At 43.3% G+C, this 23,285-nt stretch overlaps 1 protein-coding gene across 1 annotated transcript in view; it reads left to right on the top strand.

The window, feature by feature from the left end:
* LOC130120437 (titin-like) overlaps nt 1-23,285 on the top strand; it is a 260,908-nt gene that overhangs the window by 4,338 nt on the left and 233,285 nt on the right. The window contains 19 exon segments of the mRNA XM_056288973.1: nt 941-1,228; nt 5,143-5,225; nt 8,722-8,936; nt 10,743-10,818; nt 11,010-11,180; nt 13,745-13,975; nt 14,075-14,188; nt 14,792-15,037; nt 15,419-15,478; nt 18,720-18,978; nt 20,159-20,261; nt 20,402-20,599; nt 20,692-20,834; nt 21,138-21,286; nt 21,387-21,614; nt 22,124-22,365; nt 22,455-22,687; nt 22,786-22,950; nt 23,084-23,252. Of these exon segments, the coding sequence (XP_056144948.1) occupies nt 941-1,228; nt 5,143-5,225; nt 8,722-8,936; nt 10,743-10,818; nt 11,010-11,180; nt 13,745-13,975; nt 14,075-14,188; nt 14,792-15,037; nt 15,419-15,478; nt 18,720-18,978; nt 20,159-20,261; nt 20,402-20,599; nt 20,692-20,834; nt 21,138-21,286; nt 21,387-21,614; nt 22,124-22,365; nt 22,455-22,687; nt 22,786-22,950; nt 23,084-23,252 (3,373 nt within the window).

The following is a 23,285-nucleotide window of genomic DNA, read 5'->3' as shown; positions in this document are numbered from 1 at the left end:
TAATGAGGAGAGTAATTAATGGTTACTGAGGAGATGAAGGAGATGATGTAACAGACACAGGAGATGATCCACTGGTTAATGAGGAGAGTAATTAATGGTTACTGAGGAGATGAAGGAGATGATGTACCAGACACAGGAGATGATCCACGGGTTAATGAGGAGATTAATTAATGGTTACTGAGGAGATGAGGGAGATGATGGAGCAGACACAGGAGATGATCCAGTGGTTAATGAGGGGATTAATTAATGGTTACTGAGGAGATGAAGGAGATAATGGACCAGACACAGGAGATGATCCAGTGGTTAATGAGGAGAGTAATTAATGGTTACTGAGGAGATGAAGGAGATAATGGAGCAGACACAGGAGATGATCCACGGGTTAATGAGGGGAGTAATTAATGGTTACTGAGGAAACATAACCTGCAAGTCCAGAGGTGAATTTGGGGTCTGTATCAAGTCCACACATAGCAGCCAGCGGTGGCGTGGTGGTGGTCAGTTCAGGTCCAGCTATCTTCATGTGATTTATTTGACATATTGACCTTCTACATTTAGTCACGTGGCAGACTCTTTAACCAGAGCCACTGACAGGGGAGTCGGTTATTAGCAGGGGAAACAAGTGTGGGCAGCTGGCATGACGGAGCGATACACAGGAAGTGTATCGTACCGAGAGTGTGCATGAAATCCAGACATCAGGTCTACGTATGTGCACCATACATACAGAGGCAGGAGCACAAAAGGACAAATGAAGTGCAGACGGTGGAAAACAGCGAGGCAGCAAGCGCAGGTGGAGGAGGGTTTCAGATCGGGCACCAGAAGATGGTGTCTGATGTATGGTGCAACAGTGGCAGGTCACGCTGAGCTCTGCTCCATGTCCCCTGACTTTAAGATGAGACTGCAGCTTGTCAGCCAGTCTCATGTGACTGTTCCTCTCCACCTCCAGCTGAGACTGCGCCACCCAACTTCATTCAGAGACTTCAGAGTTTGACCGTGAGACAAGGAAGCCAAGTGAGACTGGATGTCCGTGTAACAGGAATCCCTACACCTGTGGTCAAGTTCTACAGAGAGGGAGCTGAGATCCAGAGCTCTGCCGACTTTAGGATTGTTCAAGAAGGAGACCTTTACAGTTTGCTGATTGCCGAAGCCTTCCCGGAGGATTCTGGGACCTATTCTGTAAATGCCACCAACAGCAGCGGAAGGGCGACCTCGACTGCTGAACTGCTCGTTCAGGGTGAGTGAGACACCTGCTCTGTGTGTGTGTGTGGGGGGGGGTATTGGCTTTATTTCCGTACTGGCACCTCCTGCTGGTGTTTGTCTGGTCTCTGCTGGTACCAGTGCAGTACCCGTTCACAGCACAGGCCGGCTGCTTCGCCTCCACTATTGCTGTTTGCAGCTTTCTCGAGAACCGCACATCCAAACAGCTTCACACTCGACTCTTACGGGTGTCATTCCCCCTCCGACCACAATATGGGCTGCAAAGGCAGAGTGGCGCTGTTCGTGTTTCTGCTCGTTGACTCCACGGGAAGTGAAGAAGCAGAAGCAGCGATTCAAACGTTGTGCGTTGTCCTCTCGGGATGGGCGGTACCGACTGGTACTGAGGCCAGCATCCTGGTGCCGGTACTGGTGCACTGAAAGTCTTCCTATGCACACAAAAGCTGGAAATATTTGTGATTTCTAGAGTGGAAATTGTTAAATGCAGACACCAAAAAGTTTATCTGAAAGCTTTGGCATTAGTGTTGTAGCGAATTCGGGGGGCAGTCTGGGAGACCGTCGCCATGGCCGGGACGCGAACCTGTGGTCCGACCCGTTAGTCAAAGACCAACGTGTCTTCTTATCCATGCACGTTACACTATATACCCACCTCCTTCGGGAAGCGCGTCCCCGCGCTTAAGCATATCAGCTCCTTCACGCCTCAGGGCGCATGCGCTTTCGATGGCCTTAACGGTCTCATCACCCCACTTCTGACACCAATGTAGCGAATTCGGGGGGCAACGCAACCACTGGAACTGCCGCGGCCGGGACGCGAACCCGCATCGCCCGCACCGCAGGAGACATCGCTAACCGCTCGACTAAAGGGCCAGACCCGTTAGTCAAGGACCAACGTGTCAACTTATCCATGCACGTTACACTATATAATAAACTACCAAAGATCAGACTCCTCTTTTGTTTTAGTTTTTAAAAAACAACAACAACAATAACAAGAAATATAATTGAGGGGTTCAGCTTTTTAATTACAAATATCCACCGAATGTTGTGGTGTTTGGACAAACTGTCATTGATTTGTGGCCACGTTTGCGCCGGGCCCATGCACGTGTTTGGAACTGTGGCGCCCTCTATTGAGCGATTTCAAAATAGTCTTGCACACGTGGTTCAACACGGGTGTAAAACACAACCTGCGAGTTTATGGACTGATTGGACAACTGATTTGTGCTTTGCCTCGCTCGTTTTTTGCTTTGTTTTGTTTTGGGTTTTTTGCATTTGTAGTGCCCCCTGGTGTTTGATTTGAATGAAACGTTAGGGTATGTTTCAGTTACTTATGTGGCCATATCCTACAAGTTTTGTGATGGCCTAATGGTTGTTGACATTGGTTTGTTTATGTGCTGAGCCACAGCCTTTTGAAATTCATTGGTCAACACCTACCAAATCAGGAATCAGGGACAACTTATTGTCATTTCTTTCATGTACTTGCGTACACAAAAGAAAAAAAATTGTGTTTCCCCCAGCCTACAGCAGCGCAACACAAAAGACATAAACACACATCCCAAATTTCCCAAAAACGACACTAACAAAATATACAAAATTAGAGAGAACAATGCAACAAAACAGGTAACAACACAGTCCACTCAGTGCAACACAGTCCAGAAATTTCACTGTACAGAGAACAAACGCCAGCCAGGCATTCTGTAACACTAAATATATAATATATAGTTCTATAATACTAACTAAATGATATATCCTTCGATAACACTAACTAAATGATATATCCTTCGATAACACTAACTATATATTATATAGTTCTATAACACCAACTATGTATATGATATATAGTTCTATATCACTAACTATATGATATATAGTTCTATATCACTAACTATATTATATATAGTTCCATAACGCTAACTATATGATATAAATATACTTCTATAACGCTAACTATATGATATATACTTCTATAACACTAACTACTATAGAACTATACATTATATAGTTAGTGTTATAGAACTATACCTCATATAGTTAGTGTTATAGAATCTATAACGCTAACTATATGATATATAGTTCTATAACACCAACTACATAATACATAGTTCTGTAATGCTAACTATATGATGTATAGTTCTACAACGCTAACTATATAAGGAGCTACAATGTGCCATCAGCAGACAACAGACCCAACACCCGGACAATGCCTTTATCATAGGTGGTGACTTTAATCAGGCTAACCTCAGGGCTGTATCGCCCAAATTCCATCAGCATGTCTCCTGCCTCACTAGGGGACAACAAAACACCCTGGACCATCTCTATACAAACATTAAGGACTCATACAAGGCTACTTCCTGGCCCCACCTGGGGCATTCTGACCACCTCTGCCTGTTCCTGGTCCCAGCCTACAAACCCCTAATAAAACGGGTCAAGCCAGCAGTAAAGACAATCACTGTCCGGCCAGAAGGAGCAGTCTCTGAACTCCAGGACTGTTTTGACAAGTCAGACTGGAGTATTTTTGCACATTCAGCTACCCATGGCTCCCATATAGACATTAATGAACAGACATCTGCCATACTAGCCTACATTAACTTTTGCACTGAGAGTGTCACAACAAAAAAATCAGTCCACACCTTTATAGCACTTACTATATAATATACAGTTATATAACACTAAATATATAATATATAGGTCTATAATGCTAACTATATGATATATAGTTCTATAACACTAAATATATATGTAGTTCTATATCACTAACTATATGATATATAGTTCTATGACACTACCTAGTATATAATATATAGTTCTATAACACTTACTATATAATATATAGTTCTATATCACTAACTATATGATATATAGTTCTATGACACTACCTAGTATATAATATATAGTTCTATAACACTTACTATATAATATATAGTTCTATATCACTAACTATATGATATATAGTTCTATGACACTACCTAGTATATAATATATAGTTCTATAACACTTACTATATAATATATAGTTCTATATCACTAACTATATGATATATAGTTCTATAACACTAACTATATAATATATAGTTCTGTAACACTAACTATATAATTTATAGTTCTATATCACTAACTATATAATATATAGTTCTATAAGGAAAACTATATAAGATGACAAGATTCATACAGCTTTTGATAAACTTGGTCCAGTAATGATTCACAGAAATGTTGTAGCAATCAAACCTACCGTTTAAGAGGAGATGTCCAAAATGTGTTTTTCAAAACAATTCAAAATGGATGAAAAACTAGTTCGGTGGACTTTAATGGTTCTTGGCAGATTTGTAGAGTGAAGACAGATGGATGTCGCAACCAAGTTTTGTGTAAATCGGACTTATGGTGTAGGAGTTATAACTTAAGCTCCCCCATCTGGCCAACTGGGATCATAGTTCTTGGGCAGCACTTACAAACAACTTCCAATCAATGGACAAAATCTCATGTCTCTACTATTTATCTTCTCACTGGGATTTACACAAACATTTCTTCATAATAATAATGATAATAATAATAATAAAACCAGCAGGGTTTAAGCACTAGTTTAACACAGTAACTGGTATCGGTTGTTTTAATGTGAGGATTGATTCTCAAAACCCGACCTTCAGGATCGCAGTGTTGATACTTGGGAATCGAGCCGCCCATCCCTAATGTCCACAGCAATACATCTGCCAAGTGTAAAGTTGATCGGATGAACAGGTGTCAAAGTCGAAGGACAGACAGACAGGCAGACAGACAAAGATTCCTTCCATTTTAGTTAGATGAAGTACCTGAAACCACAGGTCACATGGTAGTTTGTAGTGATGATGTTTTTTCCCACTCTGTTGAACTGTCATGAAGTCACCTTGCATGATAGGAAGGAAAATGAGGCTTAAGACAAATAGACTCACTGGCCTTTCTCCTCCAGGAGAGGAAGCTGTGCCTGCTAAGAAGACCAAGACCATTTTGTCCACATCTCAGATGGCCCATTCCCAGACTAGAATGGAGAAGGTAAGGCTATTTTATCTGGTACAATCCCCCCAAAACAACTTTGTTCTAAGCATTTATAACATTAGCAAAGAATTACCAGTTATCCTAACTACATATTTAATGGCTGAGGACTAACTGGTGCTAAAGAATTACCAGTTATCCTAACTACATATTTAATGGCTGAGGACTAACTGGTACTAACGAATGACCAGTTATCCTAACTACATATTTCATGGCTGAGGACTAACTGGTACTAAAGAATTACCAGTTGGCTGAGGACTACCTGCTACTAAAGAATGACCAGTTATCCTAACTACATATTTCATGGCGGAGGACTAACTGGTACTAAAGAAACTGGTACTAAAGAATGACCAGTTATCCTCACTACATATTTAATGGCTGAGGACTAACTGGTACTCAGGAATTACCAAATATCCTAACTACATATTTCATGGCTTAGGACTAACTGGTACTAAAGAAACTGGTACTAAAGAATGACCAGTTATCCTCACTATATTTAATGGCTGAGGACTAACTGGTGCTAAAGAATGACCAGTTATCCTCACTACATATTTAATGGCTGAGGACTAACTGGTACTAAAGAATTACCAGTTATCCTCACTACATATTTAATGGCTGAGGACTAACTGCTACTAAGGAATTACCAGTTATCCTACCTACATATTTAACGGCTGAGGACTAACTGGTACCAAAGAATTACCAGTTGGCTGAGGACTATCTGGTACTAAAGAATTACCAGTTATCCTCACTACATATTTAATGGCTGAGGACTAACTGGTGCTAAAGAAACTGGTACTAAAGAATGACCAGTTATCCTCACTACATATTTAATGGCTGAGGACTAACTGGTGCTAAAGAATGACCAGTTATCCTCACTACATATTTAATGGCTGAGGACTAACTGGTACTAAGGAATTACCAGTTATCCTAACTACATATTTCATGGCTGAGGACTAACTGGTACTAAAGAAACTGGTACTAAAGAATGACCAGTTATCCTCACTACATATTTAACGGCTGAGGACTAACTGGTGCTAAAGAATGACCAGTTATCCTCACTACATATTTAATGGCTGAGGACTAACTGGTACTAAAGAATTACCAGTTATCCTCACTACATATTAAATGGCTGAGGACTAACTGGTACTAAAGAATTACCAGTTGGCTGAGGACTACCTGGTACTAAAGAATTACCAGTTATCCTAACTACATATTTAATGGCTGAGGACTAACTGCTACTAAGGAATTACCAGTTATCCTAACTACATATTTAATGGCTGAGGACTAACTGGTACTAAAGAATGACCAGTTATCCTCACTACATATTTAATGGCTGAGGACTAACTGGTACTAAAGAATTACCAGTTGGCTGAGGACTGCCTGGTACTAAAGAATTACCAGTTATCCTAACTACATATTTAATGGCTGAGGACTAACTGCTACTAAGGAATTACCAGTTATCCTAACTACATATTTAATGGCTGAGGACTAACTGGTACTAAAGAATTACCAGTTGGCTGAGGACTACCTGGTACTAAAGAATTACCAGTTATCCTAACTACATATTTAATGGCTGAGGACTAACTGCTACTAAGGAATTACCAGTTATCCTAACTACATATTTAATGGCTGAGGACTAACTGGTACTAAAGAATGACCAGTTATCCTCACTACATATTTAATGGCTGAGGACTAACTGGTCCTAAAGAATTACCAGTTGGCTGAGGACTAACTGGTACTAAAGAATGACCATTTATCCTCACTACATATTTAATGGCTGAGGACTAACTGGTACTAAAGAATTACCAGTTGGCTGAGGACTAACTGGTACTAAAGAATTACCAGTTATCCTCACTACATATTTAATGGCTGAGGACTAACTGCTACTAAGGAATTACCAGTTATCCTAACTACATATTTAATGGCTGAGGACTAACTGGTACTAAAGAATGACCAGTTATCCTCACTACATATTTAATGGCTGAGGACTAACTGGTCCTAAAGAATTACCAGTTGGCTGAGGACTACCTGGTACTAAAGAATGACCAGTTATGCTCACTACATATTTAATGGCTGAGGACTAACTGGTACTAAAGAATTACCAGTTGGCTGAGGACTAACTGGTACTAAAGAATTACCAGTTGGCTGAGGACTACCTGGTACTAAAGAATTACCAGTTATCCTAACTACATATTTAATGGCTGAGGACTAACTGCTACTAAGGAATTACCAGTTATCCTAACTACATATTTAATGGCTGAGGACTAACTGGTACTAAAGAATTACCAGTTATCCTAACTACATATTTAATGGCTGAGGACTAACTGGTACTAAAGAATTACCAGTTATCCTCACTACATATTTAATGGCTGAGGACTAACTGGTACTAAAGAATTACCAGTCAGCTAAGGACTACCTGGTACTAAAGAATGACCAGTATCCTCACTACATATTTAATGGCTGAGGACTAACTGGTACTAAAGAATTACCAGTTGGCTGAGGACTACCTGGTACTAAAGAATTACCAGTTATCCTAACTACATATTTAATGGCTGAGGACTAACTGCTACTAAGGAATTACCAGTTATCCTAACTACATATTTAATGGCTGAGGACTAACTGGTACTAAAGAATGACCAGTTATCCTCACTGCATATTTAATGGCTGAGGACTAACTGGTACTAAAGATTTACCAGTTGGCTGAGGACTACCTGGTACTAAAGAATTACCAGTTATCCTAACTACATATTTAATGGCTGAGGACTAACTGCTACTAAGGAATTACCAGTTATCCTAACTACATATTTAATGGCTGAGGACTAACTGGTACTAAAGAATGACCAGTTATCCTCACTACATATTTAATGGCTGAGGACTAACTGGTACTAAAGAATTACCAGTTGGCTGAGGACTAACTGGTACTAAAGAATGACCAGTTATCCTCACTACATATTTAATGGCTGAGGACTAACTGGTCCTAAAGAATTACCAGTTGGCTGAGGACTAACTGGTACTAAAGAATGACCAGTTATCCTCACTACATATTTAATGGCTGAGGACTAACCACTACTAAGGAATGACCAGTTATCCTAACTACATATTTAATGGCTGAGGACTAACTGGTACTAAAGAATTACCAGTTGGCTGAGGACTAACTGGTACTAAAGAATGACCAGTTATCCTCACCACATATTTAATGGATGAGGACTAACTGGTACTAAAGCTGCTGCAATATGGACAACTATGTGCAATAATCCCATGCACAATTTTAACTTTAAAAGCCGCTGTTATCTTTTATTGTCTCATTGTCATTTTTGCGACCTCACTTATTTATACTAAATGTTGTTTATTCTTCTTTTTATCTTGTTTTGTTTTTTTAAGCATTTACCTTGTCTAGCGTTGCTGGTCTGGGAGTCACCAAGCGACATTTTGTTGTGTGCACACAATGACAGTAAAGTATCTTATCTTATCTTAATGGCTGTTGTTTCCCTCTCAGAAAATGGAGTCTAGTTTCCAGGCCACCACCATGCTGGAGATGCATGTTGAAGGTGCTCTTATGACCCAGCATTTGGCACACAAGACCCCCCCACGCATTCCCCCCAAACCAACATCCAAGTCTCCTCCGTCACTGGTATCCAAGGTGACAGGAGGACGCCACCAGTCCCCTTCACCTGTCAGACATGTGAAGGCACCCACTCCCACACCTGTCAGGTACGACCTGCCAGTGCAGCTCACCGGGAACATTTGCTACTCAGTATGTATCTGTCTGTAAAGATACGGTCTGGTTGATATTAGAGATATGGGCTAGTTGAGAGATATTGGGCCCTATTTAAACGATCTCGAACGCACGTTCTAAAGTGCATGGCACAAGTGCATTTAGGGCGTGTCCAAATCCACTTTAACTAGTTAAACCGTACATAATATGGGTGAAAAGTAAGGCACAAGGGACAAAGGAGTTGTACTTAGTCTGTTAATCTTTGGTGTGTTTTGCTCATAACATGAGTTAAACCAGTCAGTGTCACCTCCCATTCCCTTTAAGAGCCAGGTGCTCTTGCACCTTGGCGCATTTCTGTTTAAATGGTGGATTCAGCTAGTTTGAGAAAGGAACGGTTTTCTGCTGAGGAAGCAGATACGCTCATGCACCAAGTGAACGTGTGTGAGCAGAGCATCTACAGGAGCAGCAGAAACCCACCAAAGCTTCCGGTTGCCATTCCAGTAAAGTCCACCTGTCTCTGATACATCTTCGATAGGCTCCTTGGTTTGACAGGTCTTGACATACACCCCCAACCTGACAGGTCCATTTAAACACCTATTTGTATTGCCATGATTGGTCAAATGATTAGCCTCTTTCGTACCTTGTTACTGCGATTAGCTAATTCTGATAAATGTTCTGACTATTTTGACATTTATTTTTTAAATATCGTTACGTACACAATAGGCGATACATACAATAGGCAGCACGCTGGTGCAGTGGTTAGCGCGGTCGCCTCACAGCAAGAAGGTCCTGGGTTCGAGCCCCGGGGTAGTCCAACCTTGGGGGTCGTCCCAGGTCGTCCTCTGTGTGGAGTTTGCATGTTCTCCCCGTGTCTGTGTGGGTTTCCCCCAGGCGCTCTTGTTTCCTCCCACAGTCCAAAGACATGTAGGTCAGGTGAATCGGCCGTACTAAATTGTCCCTAGGTGTGAATTTGTGTGTGTGTGTGTGTGTGTGTGAGGGCCTGTCCAGGGTGTCTCCCCGCCTGCCGCCCAATGACTACTGGGATAGGCTCCAGCATCTCTGCGACCCTGAGAGCAGGATAAGCGGTTTGGATAATGGATGGATGTACACAATAATAATCTTTCACATTGTAATGTTTCAGCTGTAATCTTTTTCATGTTTGTGCGCTGCTGTGCGTCCCCGTGTGTGTAACAAACAGAGTGTATGCGTGTTGTGCACCTGTTTCTTTAGGCGCATCTTACGATCTGAATAATGCACCCATTAAATAGCAGGAAAATACTGTGCCGTTGAATTTAGACCAGGTTTTTGTTGGTCAATAGCACAGTCGCTTTCCACTGCCTCAAGATAGCAATGCACCAACCATGCACCAACCATGCACCAACCATGCACCAACCATGCTCCTGACAGTGAGTCATTTTAAGACCAACATGCCCATGAGAGCTCAGCTGGGTGTCAGTATGTTTGCTCTTTAAACAACAGGGGAGCCGGGCTGGAAAATGACCACTGCGTCGCTCTGAAACTAGCAGACACTTGCATTGCGTTGTGCGACCGGTGTAAGACAGGGCCCTTAGTGATAGTTCTAGAATAAGGCTCAGTTGTAGAACGATCGGGGCAAGTCGACGGTCAAGTTGCCCAGCCGTTAAGAGCAAAGCAAACGTAAAAGTGATAACTGATATGTCGGATCCAGTAAGGAAATGAAGATCTTAAAAAAGGTAGAGACCTGTAACTGTGGAGAGTTGGTTGGGTCTGCTGTGCTAAAGTGATGACTAACACACTGGATAACGTACTGTATGTCTCTGCAGACCTGTGTCTCCCTCTGCCCGGCTGTCAGTGTCTCCCATCAGACCTGTCAAATCTCCCATCATGACCAGGAAACGGGTGAGCATACATTTCACTGTAGACCTGCCATCTGAGGTGCGGAGGTGAAATCTAAATGCTCACCTTAATCTCCAAAGGACTTTGTCAGCAGAGGAGCATTTCACAGCATCAACAGGAAATGGCTCAACTTGACATGTCCACCATTGTGATTGACCCCAACCGTTTCAATCTCATCTGGTTGGTCCTCGTAGGTGTCAGCCTCCCCGGAGGTGCTGCCCCCCTGGAAGCAGGGCGACTACATCGCTGAGGCCAGTTACACCAGTATGAGCAGTATGAGCAGTACAGCGACCCAGGTCCAGACCTCTGCCACCCAGGTCCACATGGAGCAGCACTGGGAGCAGCAGGTCGCTGCTGTGAAAGAGGTAAGAGAAAGACTGCAGAGGGCAGCCAGCAACTAAACAAGGTTGTCAAAACAAGGGAGGTTTGTGGCACGACGCTGCTTTGTTTCCCTGCTCCGTTCGTTACCTATGGACAGCCGTGTTGTGTTATTGATCTGTCTGCTTCTGACACGCAGCTGGTACCTCTGCATTTACAGCCGTCATGGAGTCTGGTGTGGTCTTGTGACAGGTCTTGAACGAGCATGCTAAAGTGATGGAATATCATCATGACACTTCCTGAACATGCCTGTGGATTTGTTAAGGGGGTATTCGTCTGTTTCCAGGGGTGCTGGATTTTCTTTGAACTCCGTCGGACCAAAAGTATTTTAGCTTATTCGATCAAAGATGAGGGAGTTCTCCCTTGAAATGAAATAATTCTGTCTGTGTTAAAGCTACAGTCCTGAATCTGCTGGTGGTACTGGACCAGTGTGTGTCCTATGTAGGTGGTGGTGAGGTGGTGTCTGAGCTCCATCCAGACTGAATGAGAGTCAGCAGGGCTGTTGTGTCAGAAACACAGAATAAAACCTGGTTGGACCTGAGTTGTACTTAGAAGGTCTACCAGCTTGTTCTGTCACACCTGCTGCTTACACACAACGCCTTCACTTCTAACGCTTCAAAATGTGATATTCCTGGATTTAGTTATTGTCTGAAACACACAGCAGACAGAAAGTAGAAAGAGGACACTTGTCTACATGTAGACCTTCAGGACTGTAGCTTTAAGCAGTTGCAGGAATATTTACTGCATGCTTATAACACGAGTCTCATTTAGCATCACAACTGAACAAATATCCAATGCAATGAAACGTCAGCATGGTTAAGTTTGTGCACTGAGGATATGAACGTGGCTGGTAATGAATCTGACGAGATCATGTGACGTATGGAATGAACTAATGAGCTGTGACCACATCAGGACCAGCAAGTTCCCCAGGATGATAAGACCATAGCAGTTGCTACAGTGGTGGCGGCTGTGGACCAGGCTCGTAGTCGTGGTCTGACTGAAACAGAGAGGAGCAGAAGCACTTCTCTGTCTGTTTCTACTGGAGAACAGGTAGAATAGATCACTCCACTGTCTCCTCATCATCTTGTTTTGGTGTCCCCATCATGAACATTGTCACAAACATATCAAAGTGAGGTCATGTCTCCTGCTGGCCCTGCCGCAGAGATGTATTCACAACTGTTCTAGACCCACATGTACCATGTGTGCCCACTATGAGGCTAGAGACCCCCTCATCATGATTTTATCTTCCTACCTCTGCTGATGTTTATTCAGAAGCTTTGTCTTTCCACTGTCAACCTGCTGCCATCTATGTTGTATAGACTTGTCCATCCCCTCTAGTCCGTTCGAACAACCTCAAACCTCTGTATGCCTGTCATTTAGTTCTTTATTAGCATAAAAGACTAAAATTCCCTACTAGCCTGTAAAAACGTATTATCATTTAGTTTTTATCTGGCAGAAATATCTTTCTGGAGCAAAACTGCCGATACCGATTGGACGCCATCATAGTGGCTCTGAACGTCCTCATAATGTAACTGAACATGATCACAATGAGCGTGAACATCGTCATGAGACTATCATCATAATGCTGTGACTGTGTCATAGTGTTTACCATGAACACCATCATGTGGTCTAACTGTCCTCCTGGCCCCCCTGTCATTGTGTAGACCCCAGCAGTACCCACAGAGTCCACCACTGCTGTAGAGACACACACCTTATCCACAACCGGTCTCCACAGACAACCAGAACGCCACACAGAAGATCACAAAAACAGAGTGACTGTAGTCACCACCACCTCGGCAATACAAACATCTGTCCTACAGAGAGAGACCACCGTCCAACCAACAGCTGTCCTCCAGTCAGCCCTAGTTCCTCCCTCTAGTGCTGTCCCACAGAGGACAACTGCTTCACACGCAGATCTGGACATCTCCTCCTCCCCACTCTCTCACCTTCTCCAGACCACACAGGAGGTCCAGGTAGATGGAGATGCAGACCTGTTCTCCCCTCACACTCACTCCCTGTCTTCACCTGTATGGAAGTGTGGTGCACAAATCACCATCACATCTACCTGGATAACATCACATCGCAACATCCATATCACAACGCTGTTGTCCCAACCTATCAGGTTAACTAACATTCACCGAGACCTTCTCACTGTTGGGTCACCATAGTCTACCATAGTCATACCTTTGTCAGCGTGTCAGCCCTGTTCTTCCTCCAGCCATCCTTTATTTGCTTTCTGTGAAGAAGTCCCAGCAAAGAACGAGAGATGTTTGATCCTTTTCTAGGTCCTAACCAGATACAGCAGCATGTGTCATGTCATTTGATGCATCCACACCACTGTGATTCCATGCTTTTGATGATGATGATGATGATAATGATGATGATTTATGATGTCAGCATGTTTTGTCATGGAAACAACCACTCTCACTAACTGCTCTATTGTATTGTATGTATAATTTGAACGTTTTTGAGTCTTCTGGTCTGGAGTCTCTGCCAGCCAGATGACTGACTGCCCCGCTGTGTCCAACCCACTGCCTGTTGTGTCTCTCAGGGTGGGGGAGGGGGAAAGGCAGAGGCGGTGGCCACAGTGATGGCCGCTGTTGATCTCGCTCGTGTTCGTCAGCCTGTGCATGTGGAGGGTGGTGGAGCTGAAGAGGAGGCGGTAGAGTCTCAGTTAAAGCACCAGGCCAGCATGGCTGCTGAGAAACACGTTACAATGAAAACGCTGCCTGTTCAGTCTGCAACTTCAGCCTCAGAGCAGCACAGAATCCAGGTCTCCCAGGTTGTGCTTTTCTTCCTATTGAGCGGTTTCTGATATCTGTCATATGAGGTCTGCTTCTCTTTTTAACTGCTCAACCATCAACTCTGTTGGTTACTCTAGATTCAAAGAACCACAGAGACCAGCAGCCATGTGGACACTGGTCTCGCACCATCCCCAGTTCCACATTTCACAGTCTCTAAAGTCACTGTCCCTAAACCTGACCCTAGCTATGAGGTAAGGACAGGTGGTAGGCACAGAGTAATTACAACATTTATATGACTTGTAACGCACCCACACATCCTAACATGCAATCTCCATCTTGATTTAGGTGAACGTTTCTAAAAACACTGAAAAAGATTTAATATTTTATACACACACACACACACACACACACACACACACACACATATATATATATATATATATATATATATATATATATATATATATTCCTGAGAGCAGGATAAGCAGTTCAGATAATGGATAGATGGATGGATATTATTATTATAATATACATAATAATAATATTTTATATATCCATCCATCCATTATCCCAACTGCGTATCCTGCTTTCATGGTCGCAGGGATGCTGGAGCCTATTCCAGCAGTCATTGAGCGGCAGGCGGGAAGACACCCTGGGCAGGCCGCCAGATCATCACAGGGATACATATAATATTAAAATCCTTTTCAGTGTTTTTAGAAAGGTTCACCAGGATCAGATCGCTACTTGTGATCAGTCAAACCGAGGAACAGATTCTGTGTTCTGTGTTCTGTGTTCTGTGTTCTCTGTGTTGTCTTGCTGATGGTAATAAACACTGTTCTTCTTGGGCTGGTCAGGTTACCAGGGCAGGCTCTGCCATTGCCACACTGCAGAAAGAGTTATCGTCTGCTACCGCTAGAAAAATCATCAAGCCAGTCAAGTCTCCCAGCCCTTCTCGTAGAGTTGTGGAAACACGGGGGACCCCTGAGCCCACTCCTCCTCCGTTTAAAGACTCCAGATATCAGGCTCAGTATGACAGGCAGTTACAGACAGGGGCAACATATGCGTTGAGTGAGGAGGAGTTTGAGGATTGGGAACCTCAGGTTGGTATTCCTTTTCTCTGGCTCTTTACCTCCCATTTAACACTGTGTGGACCATCTCCTGCCTGCCTGTTGGTTAAAACCACCTCTTCATTTGAATGCCACAGCCAATCACACGTGTCTTTATTAAGAGCTCACCTGCTTCGTGGAAACAGCCCAACCTGGCTCACCCCTCCCTGTCTTCATCTCTTTACCTTCCTTTTTTACTTCTTTTCCTGTCTTCATCTCTTTACCTTCGTCTTTGTGTGGTGTTGTCCTGGTTTGATCCCTGTTGGATTGTATTTGTTCTAGCTGGCCTCCATCCCACCATCCAAAAGTTGTGCACACGCATATAAAGAGCGCTCATTATTTCTTTGTTCCAACGTATGACTGTTGTTTCCACAGGAGGCTGCCGCCGTCCCCACACCTGCCCAGGAGCCTGTAGTTCCTCCAACTCTAGCCATGGTGAGTTCTGTCCACTCCTGTTTCCCATTCATTATCATGTATACACATTCATGACTGTCATCATCCAACAGCCCCCTTACTTCATAATGACACTGTTAACACACGTGCTGGTGACCCGTGTTCTAGAAAGAAAACGTGATAGACATGATGAGGACGTAATCACACTGTTAACACACGTGCTGGTGACCCGTGTTCTAGAAAGGAAACGTGATAGACATGATGAGGACATAATCACACTGTCAACACATGTGCTGGTGACCCCTGTTCTAGAAATGAGACTTGATAGACATGATGAGGACATAATCACACTGTTAACACATGTGCTGGTGACCCATGTTCTAGAAATGAGAAGTGATAGACATGATGAGGACATAATCACACTGTTAACACACGTGTTGGTGACCCATTTTCTAGAAATGAGAAGTGATAGACATGATGAGGACATAATCACACTGTTAACAAACGTGTTGGTGAACCGTGTTCTAGAAAGGAGAAGTGATAGACATGATGAAGACATAATCACACTGTTAACACATGTGCTGGTGACCCGTGTTCTAGAAAGGAGAAGTGCGAGACATGATGAAGACATAATCACACTGTTATCACACATGCTGGTGACCCGTGTTCTAGAAAGGAGAAGTGAGAGACATGATGAGGACATAATGACTCTGTTAACACATGTGCTGGTGACCCATGTTCTAGAAAGGAGAAGTGAGAGACATGATGAGGACATAATCACACTGTTAACATATGTGCTGGTGACCCATGTTCTAGAAAGGAGAAGTGAGAGACATGATGATGACATAATCACACTGTTAACACACGTGTTGGTGACCCATGTTCTAGAAATGAGAAGTGATAGACATGATGAAGACATAATCACACTGTTAACACATGTGCTGGTGACCCGTGTTCTAGAAAGGAGAAGTGAGAGACATGATGAGGACATAATCACACTGTTAACACACGTGCTGGTGACCCGTGTTCTAGAAAGGAGACGCGATAGACATGATGTGGACATAATCCCACTGTTAAGACACGTGCGGGTGACCCGTGTTCTAGAAAGGAGAAGTGATAGACATGATGAGGACATAATCACACTGTTAACAAACGTGTTGGTGACCCGTGTTCTAGAAAGGAGAAGTGATAGACATGATGAAGACATAATCACACTGTTAACACATGTGCTGGTGACCCGTGTTCTAGAAAGGAGAAGTGCGAGACATGATGAGGACATAATCACACTGTTAACACACGTGCTGGTGACCCGTGTTCTAGAAAGGAGACGTGATAGACATGATGTGGACATAATCACACTGTTAAGACACGTGCTGGTGACCCGTGTTCTAGAAAGGAGAAGTGAGAGACATGATGAAGACATAATCACACTGTTATCACACATGCTGGTGACCCGTGTTCTAGAAAGGAGAAGTGAGAGACATGATGAGGACATAATGACACTGTTAACACATGTGCTGATGACCCATGTTCTAGAAAGGAGAAGTGAGAGACATGATGAGGACATAATCACACTGTTAACATATGTGCTGGTGACCCATGTTCTAGAAAGGAGAAGTGAGAGACATGATGATGACATAATCACACTGTTAACACACGTGTTGGTGACCCATGTTCTAGAAATGAGAAGTGATAGACATGATGAGGACATAATCACACTGTTAACAAACGTGTTGGTGACCCGTGTTCTAGAAAGGAGAAGTGATAGACATGATGAAGACATAATCACACTGTTAACACATGTGCTGGTGACCCGTGTTCTAGAAAGGAGAAGTGAGAGACATGATGAGGACATAATCACACTGTTAACACACGTGCTGGTGACCCGTGTTCTAGAAATGAGACATGATAGACATGATGTGGACATAATCCCACTGTTAAGACACGTGCGGGTGACCCGTGTTCTAGAAAGGAGAAGTGAGAGACATGATGAAGACATAATCACACTGTTATCACACATGCTGGTGACCCGTGTTCTAGAAAGGAGAAGTGAGAGACATGATGAGGACATAATGACACTGTTAACACATGTGCTGGTGACCCATGTTCTAGAAAGGAGAAGTGAGAGACATGATGATGACATAATCACACTGTTAACACACGTGCTGGTGACCCATGTTCTAGAAAGGAGAAGTGAGAGACATGATGAGGACATAATCCACACTGTTAACAAACGTGTTGGTGACCCATGTTCTAGAAAGGAGAAGTGAGAGACATGATGAGGACATAATCCACACTGTTAACAAACGTGTTGGTGACCCGTGTTCTAGAAAGGAGAAGTGATAGACATGATGAGGACATAATCACACTGTCAACACATGTGCTGGTGACCCCTGTTCTAGAAATGAGACATGATAGACATGATGTGGACATAATCACACTGTTAACACATGTGCTGGTGACCCATGTTGTAGAAAGGAGAAGTGAGAGACATGATGAGGACATAATCACACTGTTAACACACATGTTGGTGACCCATGTTCTGGAAAGGAGAAGTGAGAGACGTGATGAGGACATAATGACACTGTTAACACGCGTGTTGGTGACCCGTGTTCTAGAAATGAGACGTGATAGACATGATGAGGACATAATCACACTGTTAACCCACGTGCTGGTGACCCGTGTTCTAGAAAGGAGAAGTGAGAGACATGATGAGGACATAATCACACTGTTAACACATGTGCTGGCGACCCCTGTTCTAGAAAGGAGAAGTGAGAGACATGATGAGGACATAATCACACTGTTAACCCACGTGCTGGTGACCCCTGTTCTAGAAAGGAGAAGTGAGAGACATGATGAGGACATAATCACACTGTTAACACATGTGCTGGTGACCCCTGTTCTAGAAAGGAGAAGTGAGAGACATGATGAGGACATAATCACACTGTTAACACATGTGCTGTTTACCTGTGTTCTAGAAAGGAAACGTGAGAGACATGATGAGGACATAATCACACTTAACACATGTGCTGGTGACCCGTGTTCTAGAAAGGAGACGTGATAGACACAATGAGGACATAATCACACTTAACACATGTGCTGGTGACCCGTGTTCTAGAAAGGAGACGTGATAGACACGATGAGGACATAATGACACTGTTAACACATGTGCTGGTGACCCATGTTCTAGAAAGGAGATTTGATGGACATGATGAAGACAGTGTAAATGAGTAGAGACATGCAGCTGATCTGAAAACATGATGTGTGTATGCTGTTTGTCCAGGGTCTGAAGAACCTGACGGTAACAGAGGGGGAGTCTGTGACTCTGGAATGCCAGATCACTGGTCACCCCACCCCCACCATCATGTGGTTCAGAGAGGACTACAATATAGAGAACTCCATTGACTTCCAGATCATTTATGAGAATGGATTTGCCCGTCTGGTGATCCGTGAGGCCTTTGCTGAAGACAGTGGCCGTTTCACCTGCACAGCTACCAGCGAGGCTGGAACTGTCAGCACGTCGTCCTACCTGCTCGTCAAAGGTAACCGGTTCAATATGACGAACTCAGTCTCCCTCACTTGAGTTGATCTCATGTGTTGCCATATATATATATATATATATATATATGGCAGCTGATGAGTGTGAGACGCACGAAACAGGCCTGTACCGCTATGTATTAAAACTTTTTTCCTGCATCTGTATTGATATAATAATAATAATAATAATAATAATAATAATGATAAATCAAACTTATATTGTGCTTTTCTAACACTCAGAGTGACTTTACAATAAACGAGGTGAAACAAAACAACAGATAAACACAACACAATATACAGGGGTGGATGGGAAGGGGGGCTACGAGAGGGAGATGCGGCAGCCACACACGATGCCAGCAGTACTCTCCCACTTAAACACATACAAAAGGGCAAAGGAAAAAAAAAACAGCACTGTGGACGTATATATATATATATATATATATATATATACATGTGTGTGTGTGTGTATGTGTATGTGTATATATATATATATACACACACACACACACACACACAATATAAAATAATCTTGTCTTCAGAATTAAAACTGATTTCTTAGAAAAAAAAAGCCACATGCTTTGGGTTTTCCTTTTGGCATGACAAGAATATTGATAAGGAGGGCGTCCGGGTAGCGTGACAGTCTATTCCGTTGCCTACCAACACGGGGATCGCCGGTTCGAATCCCCATGTTATCTCTGGCTTGGTTGGGCGTCCCTACAGACACAATTGGCCGTGTCTGTGGGTGGGAAGCCGGATGTGGGTATGTGTCCTGGTCGCTGCACTAGCGCCTCCTCTGGTCGGTTGAGGCGCCTGTTCAGGAGGGAGGGGAACTGGGGGGAATAGTGTGATCCTCCCATGCGCTACGTCCCCCTGGTGAAACTCCTCACTGTCAGGTGAAAAGAAGCGGCTGGTGACTCCACATGTATGGGAGGAGGCATGTGGTAGTCTGCAGCCCTGCCCGGATCAGCAGAGGGGGGGGAGCAGAGACCGGGTCGGCTCGGGAGAGACTGGGGTAACTGGCCAAGTACAACTGGGGAGAAAATGGAGGGGGAAAAAAGACCATTGATAAACAATAATATCTGCCGACAGCATAAGTTATGGAAGAGTTTAGTGTTCAGTCAACTCAAAATAATAGATTTGTTGTTACCCTTTCGGGTGTGTAAACTGCTGTTTTCTCTGTGCTAGTGTCAGAGGAAATAGACAGCAGAGAAGAGACGACTACAGTCACTGAGACCGGAATCACACAAGAGAAAAGGTGAGGCATAACATTTGACCAAAGGGCCTGGATGTCTTATTGAAGTACTTTGGTGAGGTTTTTGTAGTTAGTATAGATTAATTGTAAATGTCGATTCCTAAAAATACGTGAGACAGCCTTCTTCGACACACCCATTTCATTTTGTGTAAACCTGGGTTTAAACATCACTTCAGGGTTGCTGTGGAGACCACATTACAGAGTGTGTCGGAGGTGAGCACAGCAGAGACTGTCACTCCCTTCTTCATCAAGAAGCCCACCGTCCAGAAGCTAGTGGAGGGAGGAAGTGTGGCCTTTGACTGCCAGGTGGGAGGAAGCCCCAAACCACACATTATCTGGAAGAAGAGTGGTGTGCCACTTACTACTGGATACAGGTACACACGTTCGAACACTTTTTTCTTCTTATGCTCTCAAGTAACTATGTGCTGGGTTTTATTAATGACTATGTTGTTGTTTCCACCACCAGATACAAAGTCTCCTACAAAAAGGAGACTGGAGAGTGCAGATTAGAGATATCCATGACCTTCGCTGACGATGCTGGAGAGTATTCCATCTACATCAAGAACCAGGCCGGAGAGGCCTCGGCTTCAGCTAACCTGCTGGAGGAGGGTTTGTTCAGTCAACTATTTCTCATTCGAGTTATCTTACCTTCTCTGTTGCTTGCTTAGAGATATGCTATAAATCATATTTTCAAATGTTTTGTTTTATTCTAGTTTTTGATTTCTTGACTCCTTGTGGGACCAAAGTTTTCGATCATACAGGGGGAAACTTATTTTGCAGAACTAGGTCAAATTCATCAGCAACCAAAGTCACTTGAAACAGTACCAATGGATTTAGGTTATATTGATGAGTATCTTTACCAGAGTTGTGTGTGGACTTTTGGCTCATTGGACTCCTGTTTTGGGTTTTCAGAGGAGTATGAAGCCTACATGAAGCAGCATGATGTGACGTATAAAACAGAGTTGACAACAACGGTGGTACAGGAGCCGGTTGTGGTTGTGACTCAGTATGAGATGGAACAGAAGAGGGTGACAACCCCAATGAGCTATGTCTCAGAAACGGTACCAATGGCTTGTTCACTTTTGCTTTCAGCAATATGAATTACAATCTCAGCAATGACTTGTTGATTTAAATGAAAAACTTGACTTTAATTTTCTCCAGGAATTCCACATATCTGCCTTTGAGCAGAGGATCATCCAGGAGATTGAGCTGCGCATCATGAAGATTACCTATAGAGAAATAGTGTCAGCGGACGGTGAACTAATTGTGACCGCAACAGAGGACGAGGCTGTACAGCCAGCCTTTGACACTCCGGTCAAAAACTACAGGATTATGGAGGGGATGGGTGTCACTTTCCACTGCAGAATGGCTGGAATGCCACTGCCCAAGGTAAAGAAGAAAATCAGCTTTCAATATATTTTAAAAGACATGGTCAAAGAGAAAATTTTCTGTGTCCAGTTGATAGTTTAGTCCAGGGGTGGCTAATCATGTGCCATGGAGAGCCATGTGTATGCAGGTTTTCATTCCAGCCGGACTGCACACCAGGTGATTTCACTGATGAGCAACTCTTCAACCAAAGATGAAGAATGTATCAGTGAAATCACCAGGTGTGGAGTCAGGTTGGAATGAAAACCTGCATACACATGGCTCTCCATGGCACATGGTTAGCAACCCGCTGGTAGTGGTTTCATCTCCTGTCTCTGTCAATGAGTGCCCTAGTGACATGGGATAAAATCCCACCAGATTATTCTGTCCTGTGTTTTCTTCACTCTGTCTACTCAGCTACACTTTCCTATGGTCTAAATAAAGACTAATAAATATGAAGAATACTTTATTTTGGTGTGGGCCTAATGTAAATATGTTAGCATTTCCTCAATATCGTTTTCTTCTTTCCACAGATTGTATGGTACAAAGATGGCAATCGCATCAAACATGGCGGTCGTTACCAGATGGAGGTTCTCCAGGATGGAAGAGCCAGCCTGCGTCTAGCCATGGTGCTGCCAGAGGATGAGGGTGTTTACACAGCCTTTGCAAGTAACATGAAAGGGAATGCTGTCAGCTCTGGGAAGCTATATGTGGAGCCATCAGGAGCAGGAACACCTCAGAGATACACACCCCAGCCAGCGATGCAGAGAATCAAGTAGGACTCCATATCAAAAGACTGAGAAATAGTTATAACTATGAATCACTATGAATACCTTGGTATTGATGACTTTGATACTCTCTCAGGTCAACATCTCCTCGTACTCTGAGTTACTCGCCTGGACGTTCCTCTAGCCGTTCTCCTGGACGCTCTCCTGCTCGCAGGCTTGATGAGACAGATGAAGCTCAGCTGGAGAGACTCTACAAGCCTGTATTTGTCATGAAGCCTTCTTCATGTAAATGCTCTGAGGGACAGACCGCCAGATTTGACCTGAAAATTGTTGGTAGACCAATGCCAGAGACATACTGGTTCCACAACGGTAAATGACATGCATCCAATCTTCACACAGTGCCAGAAACTTTTTTGACTTGAGTCATTCGCTTGTCAGTTACATTCCGTTCACCCTCCTCTTCTCAGGACAACAAGTGGTCAGTGACTACACCCACAAGATAGTGGTAAAGGAGGATGGAACACAGTCCCTGATTATAGTTCCAGCCATGCCCCAAGACTCTGGAGAGTGGACAGTTGTTGCTCAGAACAGAGCTGGAAAATCCTCTGTCTCCATAACTCTCACCGTTGATGGTAACACTTTGTCACAAATCTTTCACAATGGAAAAAATATCAGTAATAAAATACACTTTTTAAAAATTTGTTTTGTTTCAAATTAATTTCTCCTTTGGCACTTTTGACCAGAAATGTATTTAATGCTTTACAGCTCGAGAAAGCCTTGTGCGCCCACAGTTTATGGAGAAGCTGAAGAACATCAGTGTAAAGCAAGGCACTCTGGTTGAGTTGGCTGTTAAAGCCATTGGAAACCCCATCCCTGACATTGTGTGGCTGAAAAACAGTGACATTATCACCCAAAACAAATATCCACATATCAAGTATGTTTTATTTTAATGATAAATGAAATGTAA

Source organism: Lampris incognitus, chromosome 11 (genome assembly GCF_029633865.1).
Source record: "Lampris incognitus isolate fLamInc1 chromosome 11, fLamInc1.hap2, whole genome shotgun sequence".
Classification (NCBI taxonomy): Eukaryota; Metazoa; Chordata; class Actinopteri; order Lampriformes; family Lampridae; genus Lampris; species Lampris incognitus.
The sequence above is the reverse complement of the archived record's forward strand: the minus strand, read 5'-3'. Positions and strand labels throughout refer to the sequence as shown.